We start from the raw sequence: 14,687 nt of genomic DNA, 5'->3' as shown, positions 1-14,687 counted from the left end.
CTGTCCCTTTCCCCCTCTCCTCTCTGTCTCCCTCTCCTCCTTTTCCCAGTTTAGATCATTTGTAATGAGTTTTGGTCAGCGACAAAACTTATGCCCTAGTGAAGATATGTTGAAACACTCTGGAGTTCTTCATCTTATCTCTGAAACAACAAATGGATTGAGCCAAAACCCAAGACATTTGTGAGGTTTCTGTAACCTTCAGTGTGTACATCACTGCAGAAGCGAATCCCAGCATGAAGATCTCAATCTTTTATTGTTACCTTTGGTGATATGACTGTTTGCTTTGACTATTTCAGGCTGTATCTAAAAGGACACACAGGAACAGCAGGAAAGCAGAGTAGCCTGATCTTACATGGCGCTGATTTCAGTACTAAAGATGCCGATAATGACAACTGCATGTGCAAATGTGCCCTCATGCTAACCGGAGGTAAGTATAGTCCCATGAAGGCATTCTATAACTTTTAATCCACTGTGTATTTCTAAACGGACCATGATGAAGCAACTTTGGGGAGAGGGAAAGATGATGTGCAGTGCTGTGTGAAACTCTTTGTGTGGTTGTTATTATGGGCATTGTGGTTGTACCCTCAGGTCCCTGTCAGGTGCTGTAGAAACACAGAGCTACACTCTGGCACCCAAAAGTTTACAAGCTAATTTGAAACAAGCTGCAACAAGTGGTGGCAAACAATAGAGGGGAAAGGGGGAAGGAAAATGAGAGAAAGGGTGAAGGAGGTGAGAGTTTGTGGAAGGAAGAGGAGGAGAAGGAAGAGGTTAAGGGTGTGGGGAAGGAGGGAGATCAGAAATGGGAGGGAGAGAGGCCTTTTTAGAGATGAGAAGATGAGAGACAGAACAATTCAGGCAAGAGAGGGGATGGAGGGAAACAGAAGAAAAGAAAATGCTGGAGAAAAAGCCTATCAAGATATTAAGGCCTGGTTTACTCCCAAGTGTACTGGTATAACTGTTTCAGTTTAGCAATGTGTTTTTAATAGTGATACTGAACTTAAATAGTGATACTGATACAACCCCTAGTAGGAACACAATCATAGTGGTATAGAGGTGACAAACTGTTGTAGCTTATTCCCCTTCCCGTACAGGAATATTTATACTGGTATACAGAATTTGGGGCAATGCAGACTGAAGCAGGAGGAATGCTCTCCTTTCCCAAGCAGCTGCCTTTGGGGAGCTAGTTATTTTGGCTTGTATGGTAGGTCAGTGTTCCCTGCTAAGCGTAGGCGATGTCTATCCTGGCACGTTTGTCTGTAAAACTTTTGTTGGTCAGGGGTGTGAAAAACACACCCGACAGCCGTACGTTTCACTGCCAAAAGTGCCAGTGTGGACAGTGCTATGTTGGCAGGAGATGCTCTCCTACCAACATACGTGCGGCTGCTCGTTGGGGATGGTTTAATTATGCCGACGACAGTTCTCTCCCCTTGGCATAGAGCGGCTAGATGGGAGGCCCTATGGTGGTGGAACTGCAGCAGTACAGCTGTGCTGCTGTAAGGTCTGTAGTGTAGACATAGCCTTAGTCTGCTGTAGAGCTCTCATTCCACAGGGCTCTGAAAGACACAGGTATATTCTGCTGCATCGGGTCTGTAAATTAACTGAAAAATCTCTCTATCGTCTAAGGGTATGTCTACACTACAAAATTAAGTTGACCTAAGTTATGCTGACATACAGCCACCGCAGTAATTAAATTAAAGATACTTTTGAATGTCCACATTACGCTCCTTGTGTCAGCAGTGTGCGTCCTCACCAAGAGCGACTTAACTGTCAGTGTGGTGCATCGTGGGATGGCTTCTGAAAGGCAGCAGTAATAGTTATATTGGTTGGAGCTAGATTTTAGTGTGGACACTTACAGAATTTGGTCGATATATGCTGCCTTACATCGACCTACCTCTGTTGTGAAGTCCAGGGCTAAATATACTGGAGAGGCAAATGAAAGGAGGGAGTGGGAAAGAGGTGAACTGCCAAGCTCAGAATAAAGTTAAAAAAGGAAAAAAGCAAAAAAATGCAATTAGTCTTCAGGGATAATTTAATCAGTTTTACAAGTAAGATTGTTTGAGTAATGTATTGTTTTATAAAAGAGTCAAGACCTCAAAATCACTAATTGTTTTTCCCTTAGTCTCTAAATATTTCACCCTATTAAATTTCTCCTTACACATTCTACTGCATTTTCCCAGTGATGTTGATTTTCTCACTCCCTGAGAAATATCAATTAAATCTTTCAAAACAGGAACGTTCAATAGATTGATTCCAATTTTATGTCACAACAAAGGTGCAGAATAAGAAAAGTGACTGTGATGACAGTTTGTTAAAAAAGCTCTCTGTCAAAAACTGGGGATTGAACATTGTCAAGCCCTCTGTTGTTTTTGGCAGCCCCACAGACAGCACTTTAATTATGAATTATATGAAATCTACAATCAGGTTTCTGACTATCTTGAGAGCTTTGGGGATCCTGTAACCTCTATGAGATGTACCCAATATATTTGTGTCAGGAATAAAGACTGAAATAAACTGCAGACAAAGTTTGTGAGATGGTTATAGTTAGGGCTGAAAATAAAGATTTAAAGAACGCCCACGTGGCTCTCTCAGTGATCTCATTAGCTTCCACTTCCCATCTGGTCCACATCAAAAGTGTTATTCCAAAAAAGATTAAATACTGTGCAGCAGCCTCATCAGAAGAATTAATTCAGATGTCACATGCTCTTAGGGGCTATGCTATGTTTTTTTACCCTACTTCAGGTTGATCTTGGGGGGGTAGTGTTCAGAGGCACAAATTGGAGTTAGGTACCCAACTCCCATTAATTTAAATAGACAGGTGGGGCCAGTTCCATAGAGAGATTTATTTAAGAGCCTAAGTCCAAAATTTAGATCCTCATACCCTCACTCAAATGCCCCCTAACCCTGTAGGTGCCTAAATCCCTTAGACTCCTAAGTTTCCACTGATAAAGTCTCATAGGCCCTTAAATGTCTGCCTGTCATACCTGCAAGTACATATATTCAGAAGCTACCTTAGAGCACATATGCTGGGTCAGGTCCCCGCACACAACACAGCTGGAAGAGATGCTATTGCCCCTTTACGCTCTATAGCCCAGTGGTTATCGTGCTCACTCAGGATGTGGGAACTTTCAGTTCAAATCCCCATTCTACCTGGAGCAAGGACTTGAACCCAGGGTCTCCCACCTCTCAAGTGAATGCCCTAGCCACTGAGCTGTGTGGCATTCTGAGGGTGGCACTCGCAATGTCTTTTATATGTGTGAGAAAGGACTGAGCTGGCTTTGTCGCCTAACTCCAGTAGCGGGTTTATGGCTCTGAATGGAGACAGGCACCTAAACTTAGGCCACACCCCTCTCCTTAGCACTCCTACTGGCTAGCTTAGGCAGCTCTCCATTCAGCATGTTGGCTTTTGTGAATCCCATTCGTAGGCTCCTCACTCTTCCCATGCATTTTACAGAAAGCCTGTGCACCTAACCCAGGGCTGTCAATGCTAGTAGGTGGCAGGGTGCCTAAAGTTAGGGGTCCCCAGTGCTCAGCCTAAATCCCCTTCGTGGTTTTCTACCCCATGGATGCCTAATTACCCTTTGTCCCTTTGAAAATCTCCCTGAGTTTTTTTGGAAGGTATAAAAAATGCAGGTGTTTCACACTTATTGAAGGTTACACATCTAAAACAATATTATTTGTTTCTAAAACATTTATAAAGCACTTATTGCCATAGTATGTAGGTTGATGTTTCTACTACAGGTCATTCTTTCTTATTCTCAAAGCCTTGTAACACAATTTCTTTACTATATAACATGTTACTACAACAAGGTAACCTAATATTATAGAGGCTTTTGTTGCAAAGCGTACCATTGTTGTGATAATTGTAATCACTTCTTCCATGTTCACATTATACCAACAGTTGGGGAAGAGAGCTTTCCAAAGTCTGATACAATTTCTCAGGACAATCAGCTGAAGGAAGGATAAAGACCAAACATACTTTTTAGCATTATTCTAGAAGAAGGCATAGGTGATTTATGTACACTGCACTTTGCATGGCAAGATTCCTTAACAAATAACAATACATTGGCCTAGTGCTAATAGGAAACAGACACCTTCAAGGCTAGGTAGTAGAGGATAGGTAACTTTCAAGGAAAATACAGATGTCACAATTCCAAAGAGTGCATAAAGTTTGAGCCAACTCAGGAAGAGCATTAGAAGTTGCTTGAGGTAATAGGCCAGATCCTCAGCTGGTGCAATTCAGTGTAGCTTCCTTGGTCTGGCCTCCTGACTTTCAGAGGACACATAACATTCTCAACCACCATCACACACCCATAAAAAATGGACTCTACAACTCCGTGATTCCCCAACCTTTTCATTCCATGGACTGCTTTGTAAGAGGGAGATCTCTCACTGACAGTCCTGCATCCAATGTCCTAGTTCTCCACTGCCTCTTTCTGAAAATGGTCAGTTTTGTGAATTTCCAGGAAGAGATCTGCAAATGAGATCCCACCAAAGCTTGCAATAAAGCTCCTGGTTTTATTGTGACAACACTACATGAGCTATGTAGTCAAATAAGGCTGCAGGTCTTTTCTATCTCCTTGTTTGGAATGACAACATTCAAAATGGCAATGTCTACCAGTTTAGAGAAGAATGACCATAAAGCCCTTGCAATCCTGCCTTTGAACCCTTGTATCCAAATATCTGTGTTTAAAAGGTTTAAAATTTCTGGGTGAATTTGTTTAATTCATCTCTCTTTCTCACATAGATCTATATGAAGTGGACCCTCATGAAGCATTGTATATAGCAATTATCAATGTATTTATCATTCAGAAACAAAATGATTGGCATATGATGACATTTTTCTTTAAAAAGGGGAATATGAAAAATATTATTAACAAAAGCCAGTTGTGTGTTACAGTGCTTAACTTTGATATATAGAAGGATGGACAATAGCACATAAAGTGTTTGAATAACAACCAAATGGTGACTAACTTAAAAATCTTCTAATACATTTAATAGAAAAGTCAGAGCACATGTGTCCTTGAACATGCTCTTTGTTAATTTTACATTGTGGCCCATTAACATTATGCAAAAGGACCTTGCAATCCAGATAATGTGAAAAGCTCACGGGAAGCATGTGCCCTTTGATTTTATTTCCTACCAATGAATTTCTTCTCTACAGTCACAGAGATGTTCACACTTTCTCCGCTTTCATCCATATCCTACATTATAGTCTTGCTGATACGGTGCTTTACTGAAATCATAAAAACTGTCCTGCTCCTCTAAGGTCCAATATAGCAGAAAGGTCTGAATCTGGTATAAGAGTAAGTTTATTGTCTGTCTTTCAAATGGTAAGCAAAATATGGTTCAATGTTTTAGGTTAGGTCAGGGGTCGGCAACCTTTCAGAAGTGGTGTGCCGAGTCTTCATTTATTCACTCTAACTTAAGGTTTCGCGTGCCAGTAATACATTTTTAGAAGGTCTCCTTCTATAAGTCTATAATATATAACTAAACTATTGTTGTATGTAAAGTAAATAAGGTTTTTAAAATGTTTAAGAAGCTTCATTTAAAATTAAATTAAAATGCAGAGCCCCTGGACTGGTGGCCAGGACACGGGCAGCGGGAGTGCCACTGAAAATCAGCTCATGTGTCGCCTTTGGCACACATGCCATAGGTTGCCTACCCCTGGGTTAGGGTTTCACTCTCCTGTAGGTGCTCTGCTGCTGAGCTCAAATTCTATGGGCACAAACACAACATACAAGGGACCAGAAAGAGACATTGGATTTTCAAAGGAACTGTTCATCCAACAAGGCCACCCACATACTCTACCCAAATAAGCCACATTTTGAGCCTGACAGATCAGACCTGAACGCTGCATGTTGTGTTTGATGGACGTGAGCTTGCATTCACAGGGTTCAGGAAGCAGAAGAGGGATAAAAAGTGTCTCGTCACCAAGTGCTCACATTTCAGAAAGCCATTCCCAGAGTCTGTGAAGAATAAAGCAGCCAAGAGAAGCCCCCACTCTGGAACTTAACGGCCATGATAAACACCCAATATACTACAGAATTACAGTATATCTGGTGAATCGATGGGCAGTAGCTAATGGACAAGAGGTTTGGGCCATAGTTTCAAACAAGCCACAACACTCTTATACATTTACCCATTTGTACATGGAAAGCCTGCATTTGTGCCTACAAACCAGGTAATTAGGAAGGCCATTTCCACAGCAGCTACATGCAAATGCCACCACCATCACCCCTTTGGGGGTTTTTTGTTTTGTTTTGTTTGCTTTCATGACTGCAGATTTTAAACATACAAAACGTGTGAGTGTGATTTCAGAGAAATGTGACCAATAAGAGAGTCATCCCAGTGTTCACACAAGCAGCTGGTACATCTTTAGGCTGTTTTTACAAGAATGTTTAGTGATGATCTCTCACACACCCTCAGAACACAGGTAAGGCAGTAGAACAGTAGAAATCTCCAATACAAGGGTGAATGTATCTGAAGTATTCAAAATAGATTTAATTTCTTTTAATGAAAATTAGTTGGTTTCAAATTTCGCAGCTTTTCACTAGAAGTAACAGCATCATTTAAAAAACACAGAACACCACAGTGGGGATCAATGTTTATTTCTTTAGATGGTTTTAAAACAATGTAGTACACCTCTACCCCGATATAATGTGACCCGATATAACACAAATTCGGATATAACACGGCAAAGCAGCACTCCGGGGGGGCGGGGCTGCGCGCTCCAGTGGATCAAAGCAAGTTCAATATAATGTGGTTTCACCTATAATTTGGTAAGATTTTTTGGCTCCCTAGGACAGCGTTATATTGGAGTAGAGGTGTAATACGTTATCTAAATCATATTTTGTTTAGACAGTATACTATCTGACATAAGGTTGCTTGACATTTCCCATACAAATGAAATTATTAGAGATGATTTAACCTAAAAAAATTAGGAAGCTCTTTTCAGTTGACATAGGCAACTACAAGTCTTGATACTTACAGAAACATGTACAAACTATCTATAATTTTGAACACAACCTTTCTTAACCTCCTCAGAGCCTCTTCCCTTCTAGTGCACTAGAGGCTTGCTTTTCCTACCTTTTTGCCTACTTCTCCTCTTCATGACTTACGCCAATGGCTGACCTGAAGAACCCAGGCATCACTGTAGACAGCACAGTGAAAATCCCTGCTCAGTGTGCAGCAGCCATAAAAAAAAAATCAAACAAAATGTCAGAATCCATGAGATACTGAAAAACATGCACATATCATAATGCCATAATATACACCAATACTATGACCTCACCAGGAATATGGAACCCCCTATCTCAAAAAGAATATAGCAGGAGAGGGACAGTTCACAGATGGATGATGAAAATGAATAGGAGCACGAAAAAGGCGAGAGCCAGAAATTATTGGGACTGTTGACCTATGGCAGGAGATTACTAAGATGAATAATATAAAGAAGGTAGATCGGGCACGACTGTTCACCCATCTCATAACACAAGAACAAAGGGACAGTCAATGAAATTGAAAGGTAGCCAATTTAAAAGTGATAAAAGGAAATTATATTCCTACACAAGTAGTCTGTGAAACTCATTGCCACATGATATATATATATATATATATATATATATTTTCCTGGAATTCAAAGAAAGATTCGATAATTAAATGGATAACGAGAATATCCAGCGTTGTTGTAGTATATTAAAAATAAACAAGATCTTTCAAGCTTCAGGCATAAGCCAACCTCTAACAATTGGGGGTTAAGAGGAGGATTGACCTGGGTCTGTCTATCCCATACCTGCAGGGTTTCTTCCTCTGAAATGTCTGGTATTGGTGTAGACAGGCTATTAGATGAGCTGGACCATTGGTCTGACCCAGCATGGCAATTCTTATGTCTTCTTTTGCAGCTATCTGGGAAGCCTGCATTTCACTCTTCCTTCCCTTCTTCCCTCACATTTCTTCAAAAAAGCCACTCTCGCCATTCCACCCTCTACCCCAACACACAACCATGCTGAAAATCTGGTTGGTGGCCCAGGATTACCTCTGCTGAATTCAAAGTAGAGAACTCTGATGTTAGAGGCTTTTGGGACACTTGCAAGGGCTTGTAAAGGGATAAGGGAAGAGGCTTCTCAAAAATTGTGGACAGGAATGGGGAGAAATTAAAAAAAGAAAAAGAGGGAAAATAAAAACACGTTAGTGTACTAATGAGAAACCTCTCTAAAAAAGCCCACATATAATCATACTTGGAAGCATGTGGCATGATAAGGAGTACTACTAAAAACATTAAAGGGGGAATTAGTCTTAAGAAAAGAAAACTTTGATGGAATGTTTCACAACTCCCCCATAACACCTCCCAGTACTTTTTTTAATAGTACCATTTCAGAATTTTATTTTCTTTGGGCAGCATTTGTGTGACACCACTGAATGCAAAACCCCAGATCAAGTCCTACCTTCCTGCTGTTCTTGTGCCTGTAAAATGAAATGGTAACTAATGCAGCTTGCCATGTCTGTATTGTGATACCATAAACAGAATCCAGCTGCATCTGTGTTCCAACTTTGAAACATGAGTGTTAGGTTTTCTCTGTTTAGCTTTGTCTTAAGTTTCTACAAGATCATGCTGTAGTTACAGTACCTCAGTTGTACAGCTTTCTCCTTCTTTGATTATTAGCCCCGTAGGTATAACTTTGTAATCAAAGAGAGGTCAAATGTATCAAAATAAAAGTTTGCCAGAATTTATCTGGCATAAATCCTCCCCCCAAGATTTGATTATGAAGTGTTACTTGTGAAAAAAAAAAACACCCCACTGAGTAATATCCAAAATCTAAGAAATTATTTTACAAGACTAAAAACATAAATAACATAGGTCTGAATACAAAGAGTAGAGTAAACACTGGATGTGTATACTACTCACTATCACTATTGTATCCAGTGGTTTAAAGCCCCCAAAACAATGGATCATTATAATCAGATACAACTCTAACAGCAGAATCTGCTGACACTGGAGGAAGTATGCACTGCAAAAAAAGATCTTGGTTTTTGAATTCCAGCTCAGGAGTGGGACTCGCATTGGACTGGGAACAATAAACACTAAACATTAAAAAGCTCCATCTTTATTTGCAAGATGTGGAATTGTTCCATGGAGTCAAAGAAACCTCACGTCACTGAACTAAATATGTGCACTGCTTGATCATTATCTGGTCCTGGTAGAATTCTGCTGGTGCTGCTTGCAACAGGTTCACAGATGTTTCTGAGGAGTCAGTGACTTCTACATAGAAAGGGGACAAGGTGATTACCCAATTGAAAAAAGGAAAAGATCCAGGTTTTGTTTTTACCAGGCTAGCTGTGGAACTTTATGAGCTAATTTGACTTGGAACAAATGCTGCCTTTCCTCCCCCCCAGGTGGATGAAAGGCACTTACACCCCAGGGATGCTGCTGACCTTTGTTCTAACTATGCAACACCCACTCCACAAACAGAGAAGCCAGCCACCAAGGCTTTGACAGCCATGGAGAGGGGGCCTCGGCACTCTGCAGCCTGAAGGGGAGGATTCATTCCTTCTCCTCCCTCCATTTTAGCTGAGCATCTTTACAGAATGCCTAGGTAAATGGCCAGTAGGTAAAATCCTGACCCTGGCTAAGTCAATGCCAAAACTTTCACTGTCTTCAATGGAGCCAGGATTTTCAGTGTTGCCAATTCCTGTGATATTTGGGGTTTTTCTTAAGGCCTAGCCCATCTACTTATGAGAATATCTGTTTGTTTTTTTTAAGTTGTAGTAAGTTTTTAGTGCTATGGTTGTGGTGAAAAGTTTGGAAAATGAGAATCCTTAAGGTTAAGAAAACAGAAGAAAAATAAAAAGTGTCCCAAATTTATATTTTTTAAACTCTCGTGATTTTTAAGCCAATCTCATTATTTTGGGATGTCTGACACATGATTTTTGAACAACCTCAGGTTGGCAATACTGTAATTCACAAAAACACAACTTCAGAACCATCTCCTTGTGCATATAAACTAGTATGAGTGACCATGGATTTCCAACCAGTGTTAGCCTTCTAATCCCTTGCTTGTCCATTCAATTGTTTGTAACCACCACCTGTTGCATCTTCTTTTAAATTAGACAGTAAGTTCTTTGGGAGAGAGACTGTCTCTTACTCTGTTTCTACAGCACCCAGAACAACGGGCTTTTGAGTATTACCATACTATAAATAAATAATAACAACATAGTCCAATTGATAGGATGTATGCAGGCTCTAGTATTTGACTTCTTACGGTAACAGTATATTGCCTAAATTGGGTTGAATATACTGAATTGGGTTTTTCCAGACCCAGTAATCTGCTTGTTTTGACAAACTGATGAACAAGAAGTTATATTTTTGCGATATTTAAATGGAAAAAAGATCCACTAATCCTTGCTCCTCTTTCTTTTGAGCATTTAGTTGTAAATCTTCCATTCCACATTTTGAAAGTAAAATTTTACTTTCTATTTATTCAAGCCTTCATACTAACTACCTGATAAGAATTACACTTATCCAATCAGAGAACAGAAACTAATCATATGACTCATTTGACCAATTAAAACTAAGCAACACAGCTTGACATGCATACCATAGATTTAACAAATTAATGACAGGTTTTGCTGAATACTTTCAAATGAATAAATTTGAGAAAAAAATCACAAGAGGTGAAATTATACATTATGAAGTATTCATTTGACTACTGTACTTACATCAGTTGTGAGAGGTGGATTAACATATAATCCAATTTATTTTATTCATAGTTATTTTGTTCCATCACATCAGCCATATTATTCCATCTGTCGTACTATGCATACTCAGTACACAACTCAATGTGCATTCTCTTGAACACAAAATAACTCAACACAGCGATAAAACAAAACCTTTGCCCTACTAACAACATTTACAGGAGCCACAAATTGCCAATCAGTTAAAGCTGTAAAACAAAATGGAAATGCTTTGTTAACTGGCAGTTTAATTGTTTTTAATTGTTTCAGGCTGGTGGTTTGATGCCTGCGGCCCTTCCAATCTGAATGGAATGTTCTATACTGCTGGACAAAACCATGGAAAACTAAATGGGATAAAGTGGCACTACTTCAAAGGCCCCAGCTATTCCTTACGTTCAACAACTATGATGATTCGGCCCTTAGACTTTTAAATGCACTCAGCAGCGGACACAAGAACAAAACACAATATCACTCTTATCTGAAGAACTTCTTGTGTAACCTTCAGAATTAAAAGGCTGGGGGCTTCATGAAAGCAACAAGTAGGAGCTACACAAAAATGCTCCACTATCACTTTATAGCCTGCAAAAACTCTACACAAGTCAGCCCATATGCTGATGACATTGGGACGGCTTGGCCTATGAGAAAGTGGCTGTAACAATTTTCCAGTGGAGGAGAACAAGTGAACTTTGTGTTCCTGTTACCGTGACTGAATCTAGTGTCTGTCAGCAGATGTCTTTTCCTTTGTGTAAAAGATGCAAAAATATACTGGATAATACTGAAGAACAGAAGCAAATCTACCATAATCTATTGAGAAGAATAGTTTTCAGCAGTGGATTGGCATCACATCTATGCAAAAGTATTACAGATAAGCTTTTATTAATGTACATCTTTAACTATCCAAAATGACCACTCCAATCATTGTCTTTCTTAAGTGAACTGAAGTTAGATGGATGGAGTTCTCTTAAACCCAGAATCAAATAGTGTACGCTAGAGTTATTTTTCATTCAGCCCTTTTCAAATGTAAAACATGTTCCTGATAAACATACTGAGTCACAGTGCATGAAGAATGATAAGGATAATATGCAGAAAATCGTCAATTGCTCAGCACTGTTAGGACAAAGTAAGTGTAGGTAATCCAGATAATTGGCATAATCCTTGAGCTAGGATTTATAGTGTGATAACAAAAGTAACCATGTTTTTCCCCCTGCAGCTTTTGCCTGCATTAAGAACAGTCTGAATGTCACATTGAAAAATTGGAAGAAAGTTTAAAGAATGTGAACTATATCATGAAGAAATATGTTATTTTGCATATACGATTTCCTTACAAAGTACACAGGAAAGCAGACTGTTAAGGTGTATAAAAATGGCATAAACATGTAGTTTACCTGGATGGATTCATTTTAAAATATCTTTGCATGTGCACACTTTAGCATTAATTATTTTAAATTGTTACTAGATCTACATTTCTTCACTATATTATTTCACCTATTTTGTGAATAACTGAAGCAAGCCAGCTTTGCACTCTGCTTCAGCTATTACTATAAAAAGTATTCATCACAACATTATAGAAAATAAAGGAATAATTATAATTATGAATTGTAAATAGCATGTTTATATCTCTACAGTAAGAATAATGACTATTCAATGCCCATGAATGCAAAAATACAACAGGATATAATATTAAACTAACTCTAGAAAGGTGCTACACATGTTACTTCCCATAAAAGTGTGTCATATTAAGTAATTTCTGTTATACTAAAAATGTGCCTTTGGTGCAGGGTGAGCTGCACATTTCAAATATTGGAATATTAAGGCGCCTATAAGAAAAAAGAAAGTTTTTAGCAAAGAGGCTGGGTTGCATCCCACCTTAAAGCTATTATACTTTCCATTTAAAAACCTCTGTTGACATAATCTGATGGGGAAATCAGTTTTGGAAATTAGTCTCTACATTCAATTCCTGCTTTGAGAAAAATAAAGAGGCTGATCCTACTCCAATTGAAATCAAATGTAAAATGTCCATTGATTGAAATGGGAATAAGATCAGACCCATTAAACTATGTGACTGGGGTTGTTTGTTTTTGTTTTATTAAAAAAAAGCTATTGTTGAAATCAGACAAAACAACAATATAGTTGTTGTGGAGTTTCGTTTTGTTTTTTATAGATTTTTTTAAGGCAACATGAAAGAACAAGGAGCACCACAGGATTCTTTTGTAATTTTGATAGCTCAAAGTTTTCCAAGTAGGAAGGGCTTTGTTTTTATGCATCTGTATGATTTTTTTTAATAATCCTGTCCAAGGGGTTAATTTGTTGTGTTCTGTGGTTTAAGTTACACAACAATTTTTTGCTCAGCAGTTTTTCATAGTGCTGCTTTGTCTCTGTTTCCAGCAACAGACTTCACAATGTGTGCAGTCGTCATTTGGGTGCAAAAACTGAGGTCTGCCTTCCTCTGTGTTCTCACAACTTTTTTTTCCCAGGTCTCTGAGTTAGGAATCCCATTTTGTAGATACTGTTGCAAAAGACAAAACATGTAAAAACAAAAAAAACAAAAGCATGATATATACTGTTTATTTATCAGGGTTTGAAAAAAAATTGGGACATGGGTTCCTATCCTTTATAATAAAACATTTTAAAAATATTTGCTGACTCTGTCCTTTGCTTTGTTTTGAGCATGCATTTTTGTGGCAGAATGATATGTCTTTTAACATAGTGACATCTCTCCCTCTCAATAATGTTCAAATGTTCAGACTGTTCTTATGCAGGAACCCTCACTAGTTTTTGTGAACAAATGAATATCTTCTTACCTTCAAAATATGTATCTGGGTTTTATTTTACTCATTTTTCTTGATTAAAATGATCAGGTTATATTTCACATTCTTAGTCTCACAAATACAACTTGCTTTCAAATTTTTTTTAATCTCTCACATTGCATCGGCCAACATACAAATTAAAGTGCACTGGTTGTTTCTCTTGCCCTTATGACTTTTTGTTCTTTAATCACCCATTGGTTCATGGTGTCCGGCAGTGGCAAATCTCAACTGATTTTTGTTCCCTACCCTCGAAATTCCTCTTGTTCCATTTGTATGCCTCTCAACAATTGAGGGACCAGTTTCAACCTCTCTTTGTAGTCCATTTATCCTCATTTTCCCAGGAACTTCATCTTAATGAGACTTGTTCATTGTACACATTCAAATCAACCAAGCTTTCTAAATCAATACAAAACCCAGGGTGTAATAAATCCATAAGACCACATTTTACCGTTCAAACTAAAAATGCTGCAATATGCAAATGAAGAGGCACAATGAATGGAAAAGGCTTTTATTTGGCTTTGATTTGTATCAAAAGAGCAACTACCTTGAAAATGAGTAAGAAGACTGCTTTTTAAAAACCTATCAGTGATAATAGCAATATCACTACTCGTCTCGATTTCATCTTTTTTACTATCGGGGGTAGCCTTGTTAGTCTGTATCCGCAAAAACAACAAGGAGTCCGGTGGCACCTTAAAGCCTAACAGGTTTATTTGGGCATAAGCTTTTGTGGGTAAAAAACCCACTTCTTCAGACGCATGGAGTGAACATTACAGATGCAGGCATTATATACTGACACATAAAGAGAAGGGAGTTACCTCACAAGTGGAGAACCAGTGTTGACAGGGCCAATTCGATCAGGGTGGATGTAGTCCACTCCCAATAACTGATGAGGAGGAGTCAATTCCAGGAGAGGCAAAGCTGCTTTTGTAGCGAGTCAGCCACTCCTAGTCCCTATTCAAGCCCAAATTAATGGTGTTAAATTTGCAAATGAATTTTAGTTCTGCAGTTTCTCTTTGAAGTCTGTTTCTGAAGTTTATTTGTTCAAGTATGGCTACTTTTAAATCTGTTATAGAATGTCCAGGAAGATTGAAGTGTTCTCCTACTGGCTTTTGTATGTTACCATTCCTGATGTCCGATTTTTGTCCATTTATT

General features: G+C 38.8%; 1 protein-coding gene across 1 annotated transcript in view; it reads left to right on the top strand.

The window, feature by feature from the left end:
* The window catches only part of ANGPT1 (angiopoietin 1), a 200,940-nt gene extending 187,669 nt beyond the window's left edge, over positions 1–13,271 (top strand). Inside the window, exons 8-9 of the mRNA XM_034763485.1 lie at positions 297–427; positions 10,999–13,271. Of these exons, the coding sequence (XP_034619376.1) occupies positions 297–427; positions 10,999–11,159 (292 nt within the window). The 3' untranslated portion in view covers positions 11,160–13,271. The remainder of the gene's footprint in view (positions 1–296; positions 428–10,998) is intronic.
* Positions 13,272–14,687: the final 1,416 nt, after the last annotated feature.

Source organism: Trachemys scripta, chromosome 2 (assembly GCF_013100865.1).
Source record: "Trachemys scripta elegans isolate TJP31775 chromosome 2, CAS_Tse_1.0, whole genome shotgun sequence".
Taxonomy (NCBI): Eukaryota; Metazoa; Chordata; order Testudines; family Emydidae; genus Trachemys; species Trachemys scripta.
Note: the sequence above shows the minus strand (reverse complement) of the source record. Positions and strands in the feature narration are given on the sequence as shown.